This window comes from Vespa crabro, chromosome 2 (genome assembly GCF_910589235.1).
Source record: "Vespa crabro chromosome 2, iyVesCrab1.2, whole genome shotgun sequence".
Classification (NCBI taxonomy): Eukaryota; Metazoa; Arthropoda; class Insecta; order Hymenoptera; family Vespidae; genus Vespa; species Vespa crabro.
The window spans coordinates 15,111,037-15,132,567 of record NC_060956.1 but is presented as its reverse complement, the minus strand read 5'-3'; the positions used below and the strand labels follow the sequence as shown (position 1 = coordinate 15,132,567).

Below are 21,531 nucleotides of genomic sequence, written 5' to 3'. Positions count from 1 at the left end.
GCCAATTCGTAAGTCAATTCGCATAAATAAGATGATTGCACACCGTCTGTGCGGTTGGTTCCTGCGAAGAATTTTCTGTAAGACTGAACTCTTACGCGTCGTCGTTGGTGCTCGGTTTTCACGGATAAGGAGACACAGAGTGGTGGAAACGAATTTCTTATTTATTCACGAATAAAGAAGGGTCAAAGAAAAGAAAAAATTTATTATCTAAGCCAGCGTTTAAGATAATAAAATTTAAGATATTATTTCTTACATGTAAAAAATTCTGAATAGGCATACCCCGCTGGCTTAAGATAATGATTTTCGTTTAGGTGGTATAAATAGAAGGCGATACTATTGATGTTAATGATAGATTTGAAAAATGGAATTAGATATATGGCTTCCTGCAATGATATTTCTTAAAAATGTAGATTTCGAAAATTCAAACAAAACGTTTTGTTTTATTTGGTACAAATGAAAACCAATGACAAATTATGTTTCTGTATATTTTATAGATACTATTAATTAAAAAACAACTTTTATTTAGACGAATATTTTACTCAGAATAACTGAATATTATTCATCATTACTATTGCACACCGGTGTACAGCCGGTCTCATAGCCTCGTAAAGGCATTGCACATATGGTTTGCAATTGCAATTGGTCTCGAATGTGTTTTTCGAATTTTTTAAAAAGCTTTATCTTTAAGCTTAAATTACTGGTATCGAAAGAACACAATTTTTTGACACGAGATTTTTCAAAGAAAATGAAATAAAACTTTTTCAAAAGTGTTATGTGTTACAGATAATTCGCTAATATTTTAACACGTTGACTGCCGTGCGAATTTTACGTGACTTGCGCAAGACGCCAACATAAATTTTTTAGTATGCGATGCATATTATCTTACATTATTATTTACAGCAGATAAGGTGAGTTGTATAAACGTGTCTTATGCAATTTTCGTGGTGGAAATCACCGGTGACCCCCAAGGCGCTGTAGACCAGTTTGCTCGTATGAGAAGCCAAAAATGGTAGTAGATTATAATTTAGGGAAATCTTCAGTTGATTTGTTTGATCAAATGCCTGCTTATAGTTCACCATTGCAAAAAACTATAAAGTGGTACAGAAAATTGGCAATAGAGATTTTGCTGAATACTTGTGTTGTAAATTCAATGGTGTTATACATACAAGCAACTCGACAAAATATTTCAATCACCGATTTTAGGCTGAAGTTAGCGATGTATTTAGTGAAATGTTTTGATGATAAAGATTCCATTTCATCAAGAAATTGCGTACAGAAAAAACGTCGTCATGAACTTAAAAGGAAACCGGGAAGTATGTGAAATGTAAGGCGATTTTGCAAAGAGTGCTATGAAAAAAATTCAAAACAGCTAGGAAGAATGAGAGCAAAGAATTGCACTAAAAAAGTGGCGACATATTGTACCGAATGTCTTAGTTCACCTTTTCTTTGCCTATCGTGTTTCAATGTGACTTATCATTATGTGCACAAATAATATGTATATTTTCCTTGTATTAATAAAATTATAATTGTATGTTCTGTACGGCATTAGTTTCTTTAAACCACTACGGAATCAATGGTATTATTTAAAAAATTTATTAGATCGATGTTTACTCTAATTATGTATTTTCACTATTCGTCGCGTTACCGGAAACCGGTGATCCCTACGGCAGCCAACGTGTTAATAAAAAATAAAAAGTTTATAAATTGCTAGATTTTCTTAACCCCTTTAACCTACGCGTTAGTTCCCCATTGCCCGGGCTATAGTAAACAAGAAGGTCGGTCGCACGCCAAGCCATTCAACTATTCAGCCGTGTGTTCGAACTTGCGCAAAATATATACTTATGACATGTATATTTCAGCGCAACAAAAGGAATTGTGAAATAATAAACAACGTTTGGACTCAACTAGTACTTTTAAACAATCTTGGGCGTAATTATGTTCAAATCATGATCAGTGAACAAAAATAATTCATTATTTTAAAGCAAATAATGAATCAATAACAATTTTTAAATTAATATTTAGGTATTTTAACATAAGTAATATAGTTCATATAATTTAGCCTGATTAACGAAACATAATTATGTTTTGAAAAAAACTCGTAGAAAATTAATAGTCTTTAACTGTGCGATATCTTTCAAAACAATGAGGTACATGTAATTCAAATCGACAGTTTTTACATTCCCATGTCGTTTCACTTCTTTTCTTTTCTTTTGTACATACTTTGCAAACTTTCGTTGGGTTTTTTCCAATGGCGTGGGATCTATATGTTTCGAAAAGTGACGCCTATAGTTTCATTGGTACATTTCCGTTCTATAATGGTCCTCGTCTGTTATTATCTTGCGCTCCGTCCTGCTGGCTCCTCTAGCACAATCGAACATGGGTGGATAGTCGCTTAGTGTTAGAAAGGAGCATCGAAATGCCACTACTCCTGTGAATTTTGGCTACACGGCCGACGGAGATTGTTCGAACTCCTCGGTTTTCGAGGTCTTCGAGGCTCGATCAGTAGGTGAGTTAGATTAACGTCTACGCGCGTTTTTCTATTATGCTGACGTGCTACAACCGAGCCATGGCTAGGCCGAGCGATGAGGCGTACTGCCACGTGGTTCCCCGTGGGCATTGCAAAATCGTCCTTCGAGCGCCTAGGATTTTTTCAGGTCCTGCACCGGAAGCGGTGGTTTGCTAGAAAAGTTGCCTAATGCGATCTTGGCAGCCAAAAATGCCGATATAGGAGAAATCCTAAGGTGCGACGCGTCCTACGGGGCTAAGAAGGCCATCAGTATCTGTTATGGTACAGTTTGTAATAATCCTTCAGCTATTCGAAGTCTATACTTGCTGTAATTCTGTTTCGTAGCCATATTATTTTTGTTATACAAAATATATACATTCAAAAGTGCCATATCACGTATGTAGAAAAATATTTTTCACTATCCCTTCACAAATTTCCTCATAATAGGGAAACTAGCTAGTATTTGATCCTGGCGATCAATACCAATCATTCCCTTGTTGTAATCAACAATACATCTTGGTTTAAAAGTAGGGCTTAGGTGATATTTCCGTTTTGACCAATCATTTCTGCATTTTCGTGTTTTGTAGAAATAATATAAACATCTCGCTTGTCCTTTCACCTCAACAAAATGCCATTACAGCTTCTTATTATGTATTCTCCTTTTTTTAATTTTGCTTTAACAAAATCTCTCGGCATATTTTTTCTATTACAACGTACTATCCCAAGAACATTTATTCCATTTTTAACCAAAGTTAAAAACAGTTTCGGCGAAGAATACCAATTGTTTATATATAATATATGTTCTTTATTTGGTATTGATTTTAATAACTCCATTTATTAAAATCATTTATTAATAACAATTTCAGATGCACTGTAATCATGATTTATTTTATCGTTTCCTATATATATCTTAAAATTATAGCAATAGCCCGATGCTGATTCGCACAGTTTATAAAATTTAATCCCAAATTTCGCCCTTTTCGAGGGATTAAATTGTTTATAAGACATGCGTTAAATTTCATCAACGATTCATCGATCGCAATATTCTCTTCCATTACATATATTTCTTTGAATTTTTCATTAATAGTAATAATTAAATAATTAAAGTAGTTTATCAAAGGTCTCACTTTACGTAATTTATCCCTGTTGTCAGTCTCTTCGTTATTTGCAAAGTGGAGAAACCTAATCATTTGCAAAAATTTAATGGAATACTTTTTCTAAATATGGGTGTTTCTATAATAGCTTTTTTAGACTAATTCATTTGGATTTTTGTTTTTTTTTTTACTTGAGCTATTATTATGCATAATGCAAAGTATATTTTAATTTTATTGCAATCTATTGGGATCCAAGTTTCATCAATTCTTTTTCTTTTATGTTCATAGCTTACTGTTTTTTCTGCGTACCGATTCGTTTCCTGAACAATAATATCTCAAAAACATTGTCAAACATTAGATTAAAAAAGTCTAACTCTCTATTATTTTTACCTAAATGGTCTAAAATTCCTGTTCTTATGCCAGGAGTTTGCATATACTCCCAGATTTTTTGCTCCTTATTTTTTTCTTCCCAAAACCATGGCTTCAATAACTGCTGATAAATGCTATCTTCTTCGTCGGAATCATCTTCAACGATTCATTTTCTTACGTGTACGTTTTCTTATAGGAAGTACAATATCACTGTCCTCACTATCATTATCAAAATGATCTACCGAACCACTATCCGTAATTATAACACACTTCTCCACTATCATCAACATTAGATTTTTTTTTGCTGACATGATGGGTATAAGGAATGTTTTATTTCTTCTAGAGAATATATTTCGAAACGTCTTAACACAATAAAGGTTTAAACTTAACTAAGGTAAGAAATTATCAAGAGCAGTTGAACCACCTGTAGGATTCATTTGTTTTCGTTTGCTCCAAAAATACACTATGAGCAAGGCTTGACTTGTTTATATTTGATTCGAACGCACTACGACTATAAAGTATTACGATTTCGACTCCTACGTACTGCTAATAATCCAAATTCTTCACCACGAGTCTGACTCGTGATTTTCGCTTATGACACAAATTCCTTATCACGAGTCTGACTTGTGGATTTCGCTTATGGCACAAATTCCTTACCACGAGTCTGACTCGTGGTTGTAGGGCAAAGGGTTAAGAGCAAGTAAAAAATTGCCTCGTCCTCTGGCTACATCCCTGCAACATATACTCTAAGCTGTTATATGCATTTATAACCTAAATTTCTCTTGAATTTTTACTACAGTAGGTTATCAACTTATAGCGCCACCGTACCGTGCAGATACAAAATTAAAATTGTAGTCAATCTTTTATATCAAAAGTTCCTAGCACGAACTTTCGTTTGTTCCGTGCTTAAAAAAATTAGAGACGTGTTTTTATAAATACCGTTATTCACAGAAAGATCTATAAAATTTTCATTTTTACTACTTGTTACTTTCTTAAACCAAGTTGTGAATAAAAATAAAAATGGGAACAGTTTATGCTAAGGTATATCTAAGATGTATTAATCTGAACATCACATAACCTCAAAGATAAATTGTTAGTTTACGCGTGGTGATTATTTATAACACTCAGTTAATAATTTTCATACATTATCAATATAATATGTAGAAATCATATAAAACTTTACATATATATATAGATGCATATAGAAGTAAATTTTTTTTATAAAAAAATTCATTCTAAATTAAGATATGACGACTTACAAGTCATTTATAACATCGCTTCATAATGCTATATTAATCTTTTAGGATCAGGGTACTCCAAAAAATATGGATCAACATTTCACGAGTAAAATGATGCATAAAAAACAAAATGAATTACAAGATGTAATAATATTTTTTAAATTATTTTTTATATTATTTTAATAAAATCTAAATCTCGTTTTTCTCAAAATAATTTAATTTTAATTGAAACATTTTTATTAAAAAATTAAAAAATTATTTAAATAATTTATTGTAAAATTTTTTATTTCAGTCAAATTATAATAAAGAACAGGATTTTGAAAAAAATCAAAATGTACGAGTAATTTATCTACAAACAATAAAAGTGAGTTATCATTATTCAATTATTGTATTTTAGAATTATTGTTTTTTTTTTATTTTAATAGGCACGTGTTGATAAAATACACATTGATGGACTTGGACGCACAAAGGATGATATAATAAAATCACAAGTTACAGAACTTTTTAAAGCTCATGATTTTCAAGAAGTTATTATGGGTGCTCATAAAGTACGAGGGAAATTGGAGGCTTTAGGATGCTTTAAGAATATTGGAATCTTTATTGATATAAGTGAAGGTCCTAATGCTACCCCAGAAGGTGTAGAAGTGGGTCTATATAATTACACTAATTCAACAAAGAATAAGTAATTTCTCAGATTGAAATTTCATTTAAAGTATAATTACAATAGATTTTACAACATAACATTTGGGTGTACAAATACATATGAATGTACTAAAGAAGAGCATTTAGATATCCATATATACGTATACTTTTGTGTGTGTATATAAATCTAAACATTACTAATCTAATTAGGTTACTTTTACTGTCCGAGAAATGAAACGTCTAATGGGATCAGTAAATACAATGGTTGGTAATAATGAAGGATCAGTTATTATTGGAGCAAAAGCACCTAATATCTTTGGAAGAGGAGAAAAAGTTCAAGTAGAATATGCATATAGCAACAAGAAGTCAACTAATATAAATATCTCAGCTATTAAACCACTTATGGATGACTGGTTGCATACAATGTAAATATAGTCAAGTAATTATTTTTCACATATGGTATATAAAAGGTTACTTGATTTTAATGAGTTAAATAAATGTTAGATTAACAGGTAGCTTATACAGCACATCAAGTTATTTTCCATGGTCTGGATATACAGAGAAAGATAATGGCTTTTTACTAGATATAGCTTGCAATTCTGGAGCAATAAATACAATAAAACACAATTTTCAATATGAAGCATCATTCAGACAAGTTAGTTGCTCTAGACAGGCATCATTTAGTGTTCGTGAACAATGTGGTCCAAGCTTAAAATCTGGCTTAAAACATATTTGTTCACTTGATAAAAGGGATGCTAAACTATTTCCAACTAGAGGAAGTCTTATTCAATTTTCAAGCGAAGTTGCAGGTTTAGGTGGAGATATTGGATTTATAAAAAATGAACTTCTGATGCAGAGCAATTGGTCACCACATAAGTACCTTGTTAGTATGTTTATATGTTGTAATTGATTATATGCACAATTCTTTCTATTTAAAATGCCTTTGCTAATATATTTTGCTTACTTATATATTTGTATTTTAACATAATATATTTATTTAATGTAGACGTTCCAACTGGCTGCTCAAGCAGGATTATTAAGAAGTATTAATAATGATATGAAAATAAGTATTATTGACCAATTTTTCTTGGGTGGGCCCTTAAATGTTAGGGGTTTTGACATTAGAGGTTGCGGCCCTCGTAATGAAGGTAATGCTGTAGGCGGTGACGTATATTGGGCAGCTGCTTTACATGTTTATACACCTCTTCCATTCAGGCCAGGTCGTAATGGTTTTGGTGATCTATTCAAACTACATGGTTTTGTCAATGGTGGTAATCTTTCTAATCTTACTACCAAATTTGGTAAGATTTTAAACAACCAATTGATATGTTTGATTCTCATTTTTTAAAAAGTATTTAACATTTTTTAATGTTTCATTTCTTTTTTAGCTAATAATTATAAAGAAAATATGAAGATATTCACAGATAATGTTCGTTGTTCTGTTGGAGGAGGTATTGCGATGGAGCTTGGAAGTGTTGCAAGAGTAGAATTAAATGTAACAATGCCTTTATTATATGTTAGGAGCGATGTATTGCGGCAGTTTCAATTTGGTATTGGAGTACAGTACTTATGAACAAATTATATTTTGATATAGTAATTGTACATCTTGTGTCGATAGATACGATTAATTCCATTGTAATGTAATAATTGAACATTTAAACAAAACCTGATTTTAGTACAAGCAAAGCTTATGATTCGATATCGCTAATAGTCAATCAATTGTCTACATTGTAGACTAATAAAATATGTCACTTACTCTTGTCTTTTTGTTAAAGAAATCAAAGTGAAATAAATATTTAAGGAGAAAGCTTTTTAACGAAAATAAAAACGATTTTTTTTTTAAATAATTACAATATTTTTTGTTTAAATAATTACATTGTTGAATAATAAATATATTTATTTCGTACGAACGTTGAATCATTATTTTGAATTTAGCGCCATTTTCTATGATTTGTTATATGATGTGAAGTTGTTGAGCTTTGTATTGTCAACCTCGTAGACCATAAATTGGAATACATTATTTCGAGATCATCTGTGAGATTTGATAGCTTCGTTTTATCAATACTTTTATTGGATAACAGATTTTAGCGGATTATATGCAGTTACGAAAAATCTCGAACTCGATTTGGATGATATTATAACAATATGTGTACCGACCCATTAAATAGAATATGTCATTGGGGACCACTAATTGCTTTAGGTATGTCTGCTATCGTTGATAGCTTTCTTAAATAAAGTTACTTTTGTAGCTATATAATAATTAGAATACTTAATAGATAAAAAGTAATATAGATTTATATAGTTTCTAGACTATTTTACATACTAAATAATTCATGGTATTTATTTGTTGCAATGACAAAAATAATAGCCTCCGCCCCTTTCATTACAAACATTTTTTCGCGGGAAATTCAAAATATTTCTATAAAAAATTATTAAAGATATATTTTTTTTAGGAATCATAAAAATTATTACAATAATGACGATACATTGTACTACACAATGGTGGCCACCTGAAGAAAGTTTTTGGGCAACAATAAATTTTTGTTTATTTTTTGTCCTTAGTGGATGTACTCTTTTTCATTTCATCAGTGCAATTTCTGAGGGACCTGGTTTTTTACCATTAAAATGGATGCCGGTAATATTATTTTATAATAATTAAAAAGTTCAATTAAATATTATGATCAAAACTGAATTTTGATTCTATTAGGAAAAAGCGTCAGATATCCAATTTTTGCAGTATTGTATCATTTGTCAAGGATATAAAGCGCCAAGATCTCATCATTGCAGGAAATGTAAGAAATGTACTTATCAATAACAGAAAGAATTATTTGGCCTACAATTTGTCTTTTATCATTATTTTAGGTAATCGTTGTGTTCTGAAAATGGATCACCATTGTCCATGGATAAACAACTGTGTTGGTCATCATAATCATGGGCATTTTACAGCATTTTTAGCAAGTGCAGTTGGTGGCTGTTGCATTTCCACCTTCATATTAATTTCTTGGGTTGCAACTGTATTATCATTCAAACCTATACCATTTCCACCACCCTCTTTTATTACTTTGGTTTTAGTTGTTTTCACCATCGGTTTATCAATTGGTGTGGTTTTTACAGTAGGAATGTTACTTTTCTTTCAAGTATGTGATCAAAATTTAAATAAGAAATGGATAGTTCATTATATTTATACTATTTATATTTTTACTAGATGATGGCTATTTTAAAAAACAAAACAGAAATAGAGGATTGGATATTAGAAAAAGCACGTTATCGTAGATTTGGTACTGATGAGAAATTCGTCTATCCATATTCAAAAGGATGGCTATTTAATATGAAACAAGTTTTTACATGGGATTGTTCTCCTGTAGGTGATGGTATACATTGGCCTGTGATTGATAGTTGTGATCAATTCACATTAACGGTAAAATATAATCTTCGTTTTAGTCAGTTTTAAGTATTGTTTATACCTGTAGAATACAAACATTTTATTATAGAAAGAGCAATTAGCACAAAAAGTGGATAAACGGAAAAGGGCGCGTAAATACAGAATAATAGAACCTTCTTCTGGCTCATGGGTACCAATTCGATATGGTTGTGGTGTATTGTGTTATCCTCCTTATACAGATGAAACACGAATTAAATTAAACGTAGGAGATATTGTGATTGTTACTCGTTGGCGAAGGTATTGTTTTATTTGAGTCAAAATATTTTAACATTGAATTTTTCATTGATATAATTATTTCAAGTTAGAAGAATTTCGCAAATTAATTATTATAGATATTGGTTATTTGGACAAAAGGAGCAAGAGACTGTAAATGATGTTTCCATAAAACGAATACGAGGATGGTTCCCGCGACCCTGTGCAATTGAAATCATAGAAAACAATCAATATTCTTCTAAATCTAAGTCTGACTAAAATTTTATTTTAAAATGATGGTGCATTTAGAAGTATAGCAAAACATAGAAAATAAATAATGCTATATCTAACGTGTAATTGAAAAAGGCGATATCTGCGATTTTTTGATATTCGGATTTATTTATATCGTTGGATTCGACTTGTAAAACTCAATCAGATATTATAAAGAAAAGCAGTAAAAAAAAATCCTATGAAATGTTATTCGAGACAATTAAATACTGCTTTTACATTTTCAGGATATTCTACGACGAAGAAAAGCAGTATGTACCAATAAAAGGAATAAAGGTAGTATTTTGAACGTTACTGCTTTATTTCGTTATATGCTACTGTAAAAAACTTGTCATATGATTTTTTTTAACAAGTATAAATACATCAATAATTTTAAAAGCTTTTTTCCAAGGTAATGGAAAATTCTCAAAACTTATAAAATTCTCTTAGAGATTTTGCCTTTCGCAATTACACGATAGATGCATAGTATTATATTTTCAGTGGTGTGTCGTGTTCTTAGTTTGATAAATGAATATGCATCCATCATTAATATCATTTTAACAAAAAATGAATAAGAATGCTCTATATGTGTTTATATCAAGACTTTATAATTTATATAAGTATATTTCGTAAAATATGAAATAATCAAACTCAGGTTTAAAACACATTATATATGTTCATGACATTTAATCCTTTAAATTAAATTACAGAAAAATTCTTAGATTTAATTTAGTTTAAGTTAGATTTAATAGTTGAATGATTTTTATATAGATAGTAAATTATTATTTATATTTTATTAGATTACAAATGATGAGAATTTATGATACAAAAAATCATAGTAATTTTATTCATGTATATACGAAACTGTATCTAATTAAATGCTTCTCATCATACTTTTAGTTTAGCCATAACATGTGTTAGAATTATCATGCATGATCTCTAATTCCTATGACAATAAAAAATAAGATATATTCTCAGATATATTTTCAGTGAACTTTAAACACTGTTCTCAGGGATATGAATTTTTCATATAGGAATTAAATAGTTTTGATCATCAATTTGAACAAACGAGCAAATGTTAACGTAATGATAAATCTAATCTACATCAGACATAAACCCCCTTTTATTTGTCTTTTTATACATTATATATGATACACTGATTTTAAGTCTGTGATATTTTTGCTATTGCTATCTATTTTATATTTGTATTGAGTTCAATGAGAAATATGTACATGTAAAAAGTGTTGTTATGTTGCTCATATATACATAGGTACTTATATTAAACTTAGTAATTTATATAACTTCGTTAATATTTACGTACAAAATCTTATTTATATATAATTTACAACGATAGACAAAAATAGTACGATAAAGTAATGTTACATAGAATGATTTAAGAACAATGTAAAATTATTAAAAGTTATTCTGTAAAATTATTAAAAATCATATCACTTATAATTGCAGTCTGTCATTTTGTACAATAAGATTTAGCTTTTTTTTATGTGTGTCTTTCTACGTGTGTGTATACATGTGTGTTTGTAGTATTCTTTGTAATTATTTTCTATTAAATTATTTGATACACATACACACAGTTTAAAACACAATAGTATAAAATAAAAGAAAAATTACAAGAGGACCACAATATAATATAATATGTAATCAAGTTGTGCAATTGTATTTGTGATACGAGATTAATGTTATAATAAAAATAAAATATTGAAAGATCTGTATCAAATTCATTGTTATAGTTTTGTATTGTTCTTTATTATCAACAATAAGACCATTATATTTCTTTATCAGATAGAATTTTTCTTTGAAACTTTTGTATAACGCGTTATGTTAATTCTTCTGTAGAAGAATATTGTATTATACAACACAAGATTGATGTATTGGAAAAGCATCTATGTGTGTCAATAACATAGCGTGACAATCAAACATCAAGCAAATTCTATGATGATGGGCATGCAAATATAAATAAACAACACGGCGAGTGTGGCATTCAACAGTGAAAGGGTCAAATTAGCTTTTGCGTTTAGAGAATTCTCTGCTCGAATGCGATATATATATATATATATATATATATGTATATGTGTATATATATATGTATGCATGTATATATGTACGTATGTATGTATGTATGTAACAATTCGAACTATTACAAAAATATATATTTAATCGAAGAATATTATAATATTACGAAATATATATACTGAAATATCAGGAATATTATGCGAATTGTCATCTTATTTTTTAATTGTTAATTTAATTGCTTATTTTCGATGCAGTTTTAACAGATTTATTCTATATATACATATCATTAATGAAGCAGATTGTCTGGTTATCGATAAAATTATTGATTTATATTCCAGAAAAATGATCAAAATGAAAGTATAAAATTTATTCTTAAATACTTTATACTTTCTATTTAATAGATGACTGACATTTAAAAAAATAACTTTTTAATATATTTGAGTAAAAAAAACAAAATAAGGCGATAAAATATTACAACAGCGAGAAAGGATCGAGTGAAAGTAACAATTCGCTAAAGCGGATTGAGACTTTGCCAATGAATGGTGGGATTCCAGTGACATTTGACTTACTCGCAAGAGATCGGTTATTGCAGTTTCTTTCGTAGACCTCTCTGAGGAGGACCAACGAAATCAAGTGAAAGCAAGTTTTAGGATATTTCATTCCGATTTAAAACTAATTAAAAAGTAAGCGTCTAATCAATGACGATCATTCTAAATCGGTAAAGTTAAGTGAGCTTCTTTTAATATTCTATTCCATTCGTCTATAACTTTGAATTATTAATAAAAAAAAAGGATCACATCTATTTTCAATATAATAAATCTTAATTGTTTGCAAAGGCCACAAGGATCTTCCAAAGATGAGTTGGTTTAGGAATCTTATATTCACGATATCAACAATTGCCCTCTCTTCGGTACCCGTTTCCGGTTTTCCTGATGGTGCACCAGTAGATGCATGTGTCAAACCACGACCGAATCAACCCTATCATGGGGATGCACGTAGTCAACCTTTGAATAAAAACCCTTATACGTTAGTAGCTTCGTCATCTGAATACATTCCAGGATCGCAAATTACCGGTATGTAATAAACATTACATTCACGATTTTCGTGCAATTTCTAATCATGAAGGAAATATATAAAATTTTTCACGACTAATCTCGAAGCATAGCGCTCACATATTTTATTATATTAATTATAAAGCGCGATATAAAATCGATATTTATGATAAATCAAAATTACTTTTTTCGAGTTAAATTTTTGTGTCTATTTGATAAAAAATATTTAAAATGATGTATGAAGTTACTCACAGAAATATGAGAAGCTCACTTTATCGTAGAAAAGAAGAATTTCAAACTCTCTTTATGAAAAGAATACTTTAGAGAAAGGGAAGATACAGCGAACGTTATTTTCGCTCCATTGTGCTCTTAACTACTTGCATTAGCGAGCTCGCTAATCGATTTTAAGAAACGATGGCAAGTAGCATTAATGTATACGTGAGAGAACATGCAACGTTGACACTTCTCTTCATAGTGCAGATCAGTCGATCTCACACTTTTCAGCTTACTATAGTATTGCATTTCACTTGGAATAATTACTTTTATCACTTAATCTTTAAGATCGAAGAAACTATCATAAAATATACAATAATTTCGTCATACTTTCATTTAATTACTTTTTGATTTCAGTAACTATTAGTGGTTCATCTTTCAAAGGATTTTTCTTACAAGCACGCGATTCTAATACCAATAGCTGGATTGGTTCTTGGGCACAAACTCCAAATACGAACACCCATCCTGAATGCAGTGCTGTAACGCATGCAGATCCACGTGAAAAACAACAGGCTACTCTTATTTGGAATGCACCACCAAATACTCGAGGCCAGGTTTATTTTACGTGAGTACTTCGATAAAATTTTTCTTCGTTCAATGAAAAAATGCTAACAATTATAACTATTTTCGAAATGTAACTAATGAAGAAATGATTCTCGAATTAATCAATATATTAGAATACACCGAAAGAAAAATTATAAAATTTCTTGTTAATTAACGAAGATTTATGTAAGATTTCTAAAGCTCATGGGATTACGTTTTCTCATATGATTTTTTTTCATAAAGTATTTTTTCATTATCAAAAGTAATTCAGAGATTGAATAAGATTGAGTCCGAGCACCATAAGCCAGATTAACTCTTAACAATAGATCATTTTCTAGTATAATACGTTAGCTTCTTATTATAATATGAAATTACGTTAAATTTAAAATTAGGATTTTAATTTTTATTCAAAAAAAGAAATCTTTATTAATTTTACTGAAATTGTATTAAAAAAAAAAAAAAATACAATTTATTTTTTTTTTTTAGAGATGATCTATTTCTAAAAGTAAAACAAAATTATTTATAAATTCGCTAAAAATTTTTATAAGGTAAAAGAAAATGAATTATCTATGCCTATTGAGTAGCTCACTTCGTTTCCTAAGTGTAAAGTTTGTTGGCTCGGCAAGTAGCAATATCTATGTAGAAGCAGCCGCCAGTAGTTGGACTTAACATTGAAAGATATAGACTCGTAAATAGTAGTAATGGCAATTATGATCAGACGCAATGGAGAAGAACAATCGATGTTTTCCATTCTTCGCTATAATGTTATCCATCTGTATAAAATCGAAAAATTTGTGACTCCATAAGACAAGCTAAATTTGTCAATCCTCTTCGAATAACGACAAGTATATTATTTATTGGAGGAACGTAGAGAGAGAGAGAGAGAGAGAGAGAGAGAGAGAGAGAGAGAGAAAAGAGAGAGAGCGAGAGAGGGAGAGATATGGATGTTAGTTCCACTCACTTCGTCTTCTGCTGCGTGGTCAAAGATCTTATGATGACGTTATATATGTATAACGGGTATCCCGTTTTAAACGATATGGTCAAATATCTCTTGTCCTATTGGTTTTATAAGCGAACGTTTTAAATAAAAAATGCTAAGTTTTAGGAAAGAAATATAATTTATTGCAACTATTTCGTGAAAGGCATTGTAGTCAAGATACGGAACTTTTAACAATTTTTTAAAAATAGTATTCAATATTTTACAAAATATATGAATCGAACGAACATCTACAGTGTATTTTTTTATTGATATTTCATCGAGTTATGGATTTTAACAAATTGTCTAATCACAATAACGCGATCAATTCTCTTGTAAACATCTGATAATCATACATTTTTAAAGTTGTAATCATTTAAAGTGCAGTATCCTTCAATATTTATAAAGAACATTATATATATTACGGTTACACAGTTTGGAACACCCGGTATAAAAGCGTTTAGAAAGTCTACTATATTCGTACATATAATTAACATACCAATAACACGACATACATAGATTGTGTTAACGCAATAACATGATCACGAGAAGTCATGGTATTTCTCTCTCTTTCTCTCTCTCTCTTCTGGTTTTTAATTAATTTCCTTTTTTTGGTAATTACATTACATCATTTTTAATTGACTTTATCTCTCTACTTTATTAAAAATCGCGAAATTAATAATAATATAAAACGACAACGTAAACATTAAATTTATTATGTGATAATTTAGTGAATTATTTTTATCAACATAATACAATGATATACGTGTACGTCGATTGTATGTTGCTCATCACTAAAATTAATTAATTTTACTACACCAACGATTGTAAATGGAGATAGCTGAATACGTTTACCGTTTTAGAAACGCTTCGCAGAACTTACAAACGATCCTGCAAATTTTCATCCTACATTACAGGGTTTAGAAAGTTTAGTCGGTGGACCGAAAGCTACCGGTCGAATTATTTCGCCAGTAGGATAGATCTCGGCATTTTGAATTCAATAGAAATTGAATAGTTCGTTTATCTGTGAAATCAATGGAAATACATTTGGCATAGATGAAATCAAAATGAATAAAACGAGAGATAATTGTATATTAATAGATATAGATATATAAAACCATAACATTCTTCTTTTTTTTCTTTAATTTGATTTTTTTTTCAGTGGTACTGTTTTAAAAGAATACGCGATATTTTGGTCGGATTTGGTTGCACGTGTGGTCCAATGAAAAAAAAAAAAGGGAAAAATTCAATGCAAGTATAATATATGTATGTATATTCATATAAATATGTAATTGATGATTGTTTTTTAGTAAGGATCGATATTAACAATATTTTTTCATTTTTAGGATTTAACACGTAGTAATACTCATATTTTGATAATTTTGGAAAACAAAATGTCGTTTATGGTGATATTGTATAATAACGTCTATGGTGATAATTGTATCGATGCAAGATAATTGATATTAGAATCAATTAATATTTATCGAAGTATTCTACACTATTATTCAATTTTTTAATTCTACTTTTTTATTCAATTCTTTAATAAACTAATGATTTTAATAAAAAGAACTATTAAAATGATTATCGACAGTAAGTATATCATCGTTTCAGAACAAAGTTACATAAGTCCCATTAAATTCTTTCTAAGACACGCAGTATTGATAAACGATGCAGATATATTATCTTCCAGCAGACGATGTTGCGTAAAAATTGATCGATCAAATGCCAAAGATAATTAAATGAACTCCCATGGGTAACTTATTGATGAAATATTGTTCCTGGTGATTCAACGTCAACGAGATCTAATGAGATCTTTGTTAGAAAAAATTCGAAGATTAGTCAAGAAGGTTTTTGCTTTGGTTTCGTTAAAAAAGACTAAAAAAGATATATATGTATGTTTGTGTGTGTATGTCTATAAAGATAAAATAGCCTGGAGATATAACTACGATGTATGGCAAAGGTATTCGACTCGATTAAAATTGCACAACGATCGATCGAGGAAGGTGATTTTAGCTTGATTCCTTTCGCCATTAACGCACAAACTCGTTGGACTTCATGCTGTGAAGTAGATTGGCAATATGAACTTATTGTTAGTTGCTCGTCGAAAAGGGTTTCACTGTTCGATTCTCGTTAATGGAAGGATCGAGGAGGTTGCGTATTGCGTAAGATCTCAGCGGTAAGTAAAAGTGTGTCCTACTTCAGATAAAGAGAAAGAGAGAGAGAGAGAGAGAGAGAGAGAGAGAGAGAGAGAGAGAGAGAGAGAGGAAAAGAGAATTATGACGTTAAAAACTAGTCGTTCCTTCTACGCAAGAACGAATTCTCAAAAAAGTTTCCTCGTTTTCGTAATACCAAAACAACATTCCTCCGCTCGATTTATTCGGTTCTTCGGAAAGTAATTTCGTTTTTTCCCAACAAAAGAATTAGTTGTATTTTTAAGCAGCTAATTTCAAACAAGGAAGAAGTTATGTGGCGTGTATGGAAATATCAAAATAAAACGCCAGTTCCAAAACTGGTTTGCAAAATTTCATTCGGGCAATTTTGATATTGAAAATGTACCATGTTCTGGAAGGCCAATTGAAACTGATAAAGACAAAATAAAACAAATCGACAAATAATAACACGAGAAATCGCTACAAGTTTAAATTTATCGAATTCGACCGTTTATGATCACGTGAAATGACTTGGTTTCCTTTCGTAGCTCGATATATGGGTTTCATGTATTCTTAAAAAAGTGATTTGCTCGTATTAACATCTGTGAATTGCTTCTCAAGCGTCAAGAAAATGATCCATTTCTAAAATGAATCATAATTGGAGCAGAAGAAATGAGCTCACTCAAAGCACTTCGAAAACCGGTACTCATAAAAAAAGTGATACTTTCTGTTTGGTAAGATTTTAAGCGAATTGTTGCGAATTGTTGCGAATTGAAGAATTTAAGCGAATGTTTAAACTTCTATCTAATAATTCCACAATTAATTCGGAAATGTATTACTATCAACTGGAAAAGTTGAGTGATTTCATTAAACAAAATATGCCAGAATTAATTAACAGAAAAGGTATAGTGTTTCATCACGATAATGCCTGACCGCACAAAAGTTAGGTAACCCGTCAGAAGTTATAGTTTGGATTGGATGTGCTACCACATCCACCATATTCGCTAGATCAGGGCATCCTCGAATTATTATTTATTTCAGTTTTTAAAAAATTTCTTATATGATAGAACATTCACTTCAAATGAGAATGTCAAAAATTACTTTGATTAGTTTTTTGTAAGTAAAGATCAAAAGTTTTATGAGCGTGGAATTATGTTACTATTGCTAGAAAAATGGTAAAAGGTATTGGATCAAAATGGTCAATATACAATTCAATAAAATATTTATATATTATAAGAAAATTATTTTTCATTTTCACGAAAAAAAAAACGAAATTACTTTCCGAACAATCCAATAGATTGCCACGACGAGTCACAACATTTTCTCACAGACACTATCTATTGTAAGTTGGATCATTAGATTATAATCTATCGCTGGGGAGATCAATGTTCAGTAATACCTTTAACTGTAGATAATTCATTTTCTTTTTCACGATGCACATCGAATTTTGCATAGATAGTGTACCCATACTTGAAATAAGAGTTAACAATCGGGAGCACGATTTGCCCATGCATGAGGATATCAATTATTACTATAGTAGAAAGAATAGGGTAGAAGAATAATTTTTTACGAGTGCCAAAAGAGGATAAGACCGAATGGCCAAGATTTTAGACAAGCTATGAGCGCGCGCATCCACGAAAAGAAAGAAAGAAAGAAAAAAAGAAAAGAGAGAGATAAAAAGAGTAAATCGATTTTTAAGAAATTTTAGTCCAATACGATCGGTCATATCTTGTCTGTAAACGATCATTGTCCAAGAAATAAGTCAGAAAATCGATGGAAAAGTTAGAGGCTGGTGGTAGTTTAGAAAAGCTCGAAGAAGAGGAGGCGAAGGTCGGTAGTGGTAAGTTTGTAAAGGAGAGGGAATGTATAGGAAAAACAGCAGCAGCAACGCCATATCAGCGTGCCCGTCGCAGCGAATAACGAAAAGCGATAGAGTCAGTGTTGTATTGCGCAGGACACCGACGTTCTGGCGTCCCGGCGTCGCGACGTCCACACCTTCGGCGTCAGTGGTAGTGACGGTCGTTGCGTGCGCCTTACTCGGTCATACACCGACACTCACATCGTCTAGTCGTGCTACTTAAGCATACAGCAGTGGCGCACACACGTGAGATCTTCTGGCGGGTTGTCGTTGAATCTTCGACTAGACAAAGAAGAAAAAGAAGAAGAAAAAAAACAGCTGTCTTTGTCACCCTCTGTGGACGTTTCTCTTTTTCTCTCTATCTTCCTCTCATTCTGTTTTCACCCGTTGGTGTAGTTCAAAGGGAGGAAAAAAGAAGAAAAAAGAAGAAAGTAACAAAGAGGTGAATGTGTAAGAGGAAGAAGAAAGAAAGGGTTGATTGATGAGAAGGAGGGTGAGTGGAAAGAAGGATAGGAGAGAGGGAAGAAAACGTAACGGAGGGAGAAAAGGTAGCACAAATAGCAAGTGGGGATAGAATTTTCGTTCGGAGCAGTATCAGTCGGCTCTCGCGGCGTCAGTTAGAAAGAATGCGCATGATCGATTGCACGCGCTCTGATCGGTCGGAGATGTGATACCGGAAGTAGATACGGCGGTCTTAACCTGCGTCGCGTGCAGGTGCGGCCGCGGGTGCGTATTACGAAAGGCGCGTAGGGAGCAGGTGCGAGGGTGTAAGTACCGCAGGGCTTGAAAGAAAGAAAAAAAAGAGAGAGAACGAGCGTGTGTGTGAGAGAGAAAAGGAACGAGTGCGTGTGCGTGTGCGTGTGGGTGCGAGTGTGCGTGTGCGTGTGTGTGTGAGTGTGTGCGTGTGAGTGCGTATATATATATGAGAGAGAAAGAGAGAGAGAGAGAGAGAGAGAGAGAGAGAGAGAGAGAGAGAGAGAGAGAGAGAGAGAGTAAAGAGTACTGCGTGAAGTGTCACCCTTGAAGGATAGAGAGAAACAGAGGGTGGCAAAAGAAGGAGAAAAAGATGACAATACGTTCGAGCGTTGGTAAATCGTTGTCACCAAGTGAAACGGCTATGACGTCGATCTTCTCTCCGTCTTACATCAGGAATTTAAATATGCATTTGATCTGCGCCATTGCCTTTTGCTTCTTAATTGCCCTCGACCGGCCGGCCTTTGGCCAACCAGATCCACCTGAATCGACCACCATCGAAGGTAAGTTCATAGTTTCAGTTTCGTTCATTGACCACCTTTTCATTTTTTGACTACCTATTTTCTTCTATTTAAATATTTTTTTTTATCATTGTTGATGCTTATTATGATGTTGTCGGGCGTCCCTGAAACATCGAAGTTTATGAGAGGTCTTATTTTGAGACGTTATTTATATAATTTTTTCCTTAGATTAGGTTTATTTACTTAATAAATTCGTCAGTTTGTATCAGCTACATATGTATTTTGCGATGTTTCACCATGTTTTCAATTAACATTTGCCTCATAAATTGTGAAGAAAAAAAATTGTGTCGTCTTATATCATAAACATCATTTTTGTTTATTTCTTTATTCTTTGTTTATTTCTTCTTGTTTTTTAGTTTTCTTTTCTATTATGTGCCATTTTAAAAATTCACGAGAATCAACACGAAAAAGCTTTTAACCGATAACCCTAAGTAATTTTCCGAGAAGATATATGGTACATCACGATATTGTATCCAATCTTCAATTTACGATAGCTTTGTTTAATCATACTGAAAGAGACACGATTTTATTCGTTCGTAGGATGAAATAAATTAACTCATGTAACATTTGTACGTTCGCATGACACGCAGCAGCGAGTAAACTCAGTAGGTTTTTTTTTGATTGATTTGCGTGCGAAAGCAACGTATGTGCACCAAAATGGGGTCGTGCTTCTCTTCTACTTGTAGCGGCTTTATATTTTCGTGCGTGTAAATAGTAACACACACAGAGAGAGAGAGAGAGAGAGAGAGAGAGAGAGAGAGAGAGAAAGAGAGAGAAAAAGTAACTTTCGATCTCTTGATATACTTTTGTTTTCTTTATCCTTACGATAAATCAAATTTCATTTTCTTTTTTTTTCTTTTTTCTTTTTTAATAATGGAAAGATTAAGTTGATTAGATGCTAACACATTGAAATATATATATATATTTGAAATATATATATATATATATATATATATATTTATATATTTCAAATATATATATCTTCAGAAATTATTTTTTAGATATGAAATTTATTCGTTCGTTATTCTTTGGAAATCAAAAAGCTTTATGTCCATTAAATGATGAAATGTATTCCGAGTGGGCTTCACCAAGGATTACTTTAAATAATTGAAAGCTATTCGTTAAAATTTACTTTGATTTCGTGTTGCTCGTAAAAGTTTGTCTTCGTTAGTGATCATTTAACAGAACGGCCATTTATAAGAATAGATATATACGTGAGCTCTTTTAAATGATAGATGTATATTTCGTTTGTACGCTCTAAGAATGATATTTTGTATTATTTTATCATACTACTTCGATATCGACAGTGGCCTCGTGCCAAGTTAACACTAAACAAAACTTCTATAGAACGTAGCTCGAGTTGATACATACATATGTTGAAACAAGAGCAGCAGGTAGGAGAATCCTATTCAACGAAATAACTTTGCGAAGGCCATAAATGAATAAGTAGTGGATTGTGGCTCGAATATATATCGCAAATTTCTCTTAGGAATTACAATATAAATTACGCATTATGAGGGTAATCCTGCAATCCTGCGATTGTTGAAGTTTTATTATATACTTGAAAATCTCTTTCGAAGCGTGTCAAAGTGTAATTTTCTTATACTCGAAAATAAAAATGTAT

The 21,531-nt window shown here is 31.3% G+C and overlaps 4 protein-coding genes across 16 annotated transcripts in view; all 4 read left to right on the top strand.

Annotated features, from left to right (window-relative positions):
- The first annotated feature begins 2,085 nt into the window (after positions 1-2,085).
- LOC124432903 (sorting and assembly machinery component 50 homolog B) lies at positions 2,086-7,677 on the top strand. 7 transcript variants are annotated; one of them, XM_046982235.1, is made up of 8 exons: positions 2,086-2,506; positions 5,274-5,351; positions 5,500-5,571; positions 5,633-5,851; positions 6,060-6,274; positions 6,354-6,732; positions 6,856-7,150; positions 7,238-7,677. In XM_046982235.1, exons 2-8 carry the CDS (start codon positions 5,295-5,297, stop codon positions 7,420-7,422), a joined length of 1,422 nt encoding a protein of 473 aa, XP_046838191.1. In that variant the 5' UTR covers positions 2,086-2,506; positions 5,274-5,294; the 3' UTR covers positions 7,423-7,677. The 7 variants fall into 7 exon arrangements, with proteins under 7 accessions (XP_046838191.1, XP_046838195.1, XP_046838189.1 ...); XM_046982233.1 differs by lacking the exon at positions 2,086-2,506 and adding an exon at positions 4,846-5,010 and having other exon boundaries at positions 5,500-5,541; XM_046982232.1 differs by lacking the exon at positions 2,086-2,506 and adding an exon at positions 4,846-5,010.
- Positions 7,678-7,824: 147 nt separating this feature from the next.
- On the top strand, positions 7,825-11,472 carry LOC124432904 (palmitoyltransferase ZDHHC6). Of its 2 annotated transcripts, none has more exons than XM_046982241.1 (7): positions 7,825-8,049; positions 8,412-8,484; positions 8,557-8,641; positions 8,712-8,986; positions 9,055-9,267; positions 9,341-9,528; positions 9,624-11,472. In XM_046982241.1, the coding sequence occupies exons 1-7, from the start codon at positions 8,021-8,023 to the stop codon at positions 9,760-9,762; spliced, it is 1,002 nt and encodes a 333-aa protein (XP_046838197.1). In that variant the 5' UTR covers positions 7,825-8,020; the 3' UTR covers positions 9,763-11,472. The 2 variants fall into 2 exon arrangements, with proteins under 2 accessions (XP_046838197.1, XP_046838196.1); XM_046982240.1 differs by having other exon boundaries at positions 8,303-8,484.
- Positions 11,473-12,303: 831 nt separating this feature from the next.
- LOC124432881 (putative defense protein 3) lies at positions 12,304-19,099 on the top strand. Of its 4 annotated transcripts, none has more exons than XM_046982169.1 (5): positions 12,304-12,499; positions 12,618-12,854; positions 13,464-13,671; positions 15,788-15,891; positions 15,972-19,099. In XM_046982169.1, the coding sequence occupies exons 2-4, from the start codon at positions 12,638-12,640 to the stop codon at positions 15,849-15,851; spliced, it is 489 nt and encodes a 162-aa protein (XP_046838125.1). In that variant the 5' UTR covers positions 12,304-12,499; positions 12,618-12,637; the 3' UTR covers positions 15,852-15,891; positions 15,972-19,099. The 4 variants fall into 4 exon arrangements, with proteins under 4 accessions (XP_046838125.1, XP_046838124.1, XP_046838123.1 ...); XM_046982168.1 differs by having other exon boundaries at positions 12,304-12,504; XM_046982167.1 differs by having other exon boundaries at positions 12,306-12,464.
- The window catches only part of LOC124432878, a 20,334-nt gene continuing 17,606 nt past the window's right edge, over positions 18,804-21,531 (top strand). For 2 of the 3 annotated variants that reach the window (XM_046982161.1, XM_046982162.1), the window contains exon 1: positions 18,809-19,889. In XM_046982161.1, the coding sequence (XP_046838117.1) occupies positions 19,700-19,889 (190 nt within the window). In that variant the 5' untranslated portion in view covers positions 18,809-19,699. Of the gene's footprint in view, positions 19,890-21,531 lie in introns of all 3 variants that reach the window. The other variant, XM_046982160.1, reaches the window with a different exon arrangement.

Excerpts from the sequence above, each read along its gene's own strand:
- LOC124432903 (XM_046982232.1), top strand. The coding sequence starts at position 4,990 with ATGGGAACAGTTTATGCTAAG. Across the intron at positions 5,352-5,499 it reads AACAAAATGAATTACAAGAT|TCAAATTATAATAAAGAACA; the intron begins GTAATAATATTT and ends TTTTTATTTCAG. Across the intron at positions 6,275-6,353 it reads GATGACTGGTTGCATACAAT|ATTAACAGGTAGCTTATACA; the intron begins GTAAATATAGTC and ends AATAAATGTTAG.
- LOC124432904 (XM_046982240.1), top strand. The coding sequence starts at position 7,995 with ATGTGTACCGACCCATTAAATAGAATATGTCATTGGGGACCACTAATT. Across the intron at positions 8,485-8,556 it reads TACCATTAAAATGGATGCCG|GAAAAAGCGTCAGATATCCA; the intron begins GTAATATTATTT and ends TGATTCTATTAG. Across the intron at positions 8,987-9,054 it reads GAATGTTACTTTTCTTTCAA|ATGATGGCTATTTTAAAAAA; the intron begins GTATGTGATCAA and ends TATTTTTACTAG.
- LOC124432881 (XM_046982169.1), top strand. The coding sequence starts at position 12,638 with ATGAGTTGGTTTAGGAATCTTATATTCACGATATCAACAATTGCCCTC. Across the intron at positions 12,855-13,463 it reads TCCAGGATCGCAAATTACCG|TAACTATTAGTGGTTCATCT; the intron begins GTATGTAATAAA and ends TTTTGATTTCAG. Across the intron at positions 13,672-15,787 it reads CGAGGCCAGGTTTATTTTAC|TGGTACTGTTTTAAAAGAAT; the intron begins GTGAGTACTTCG and ends TTTTTTTTTCAG.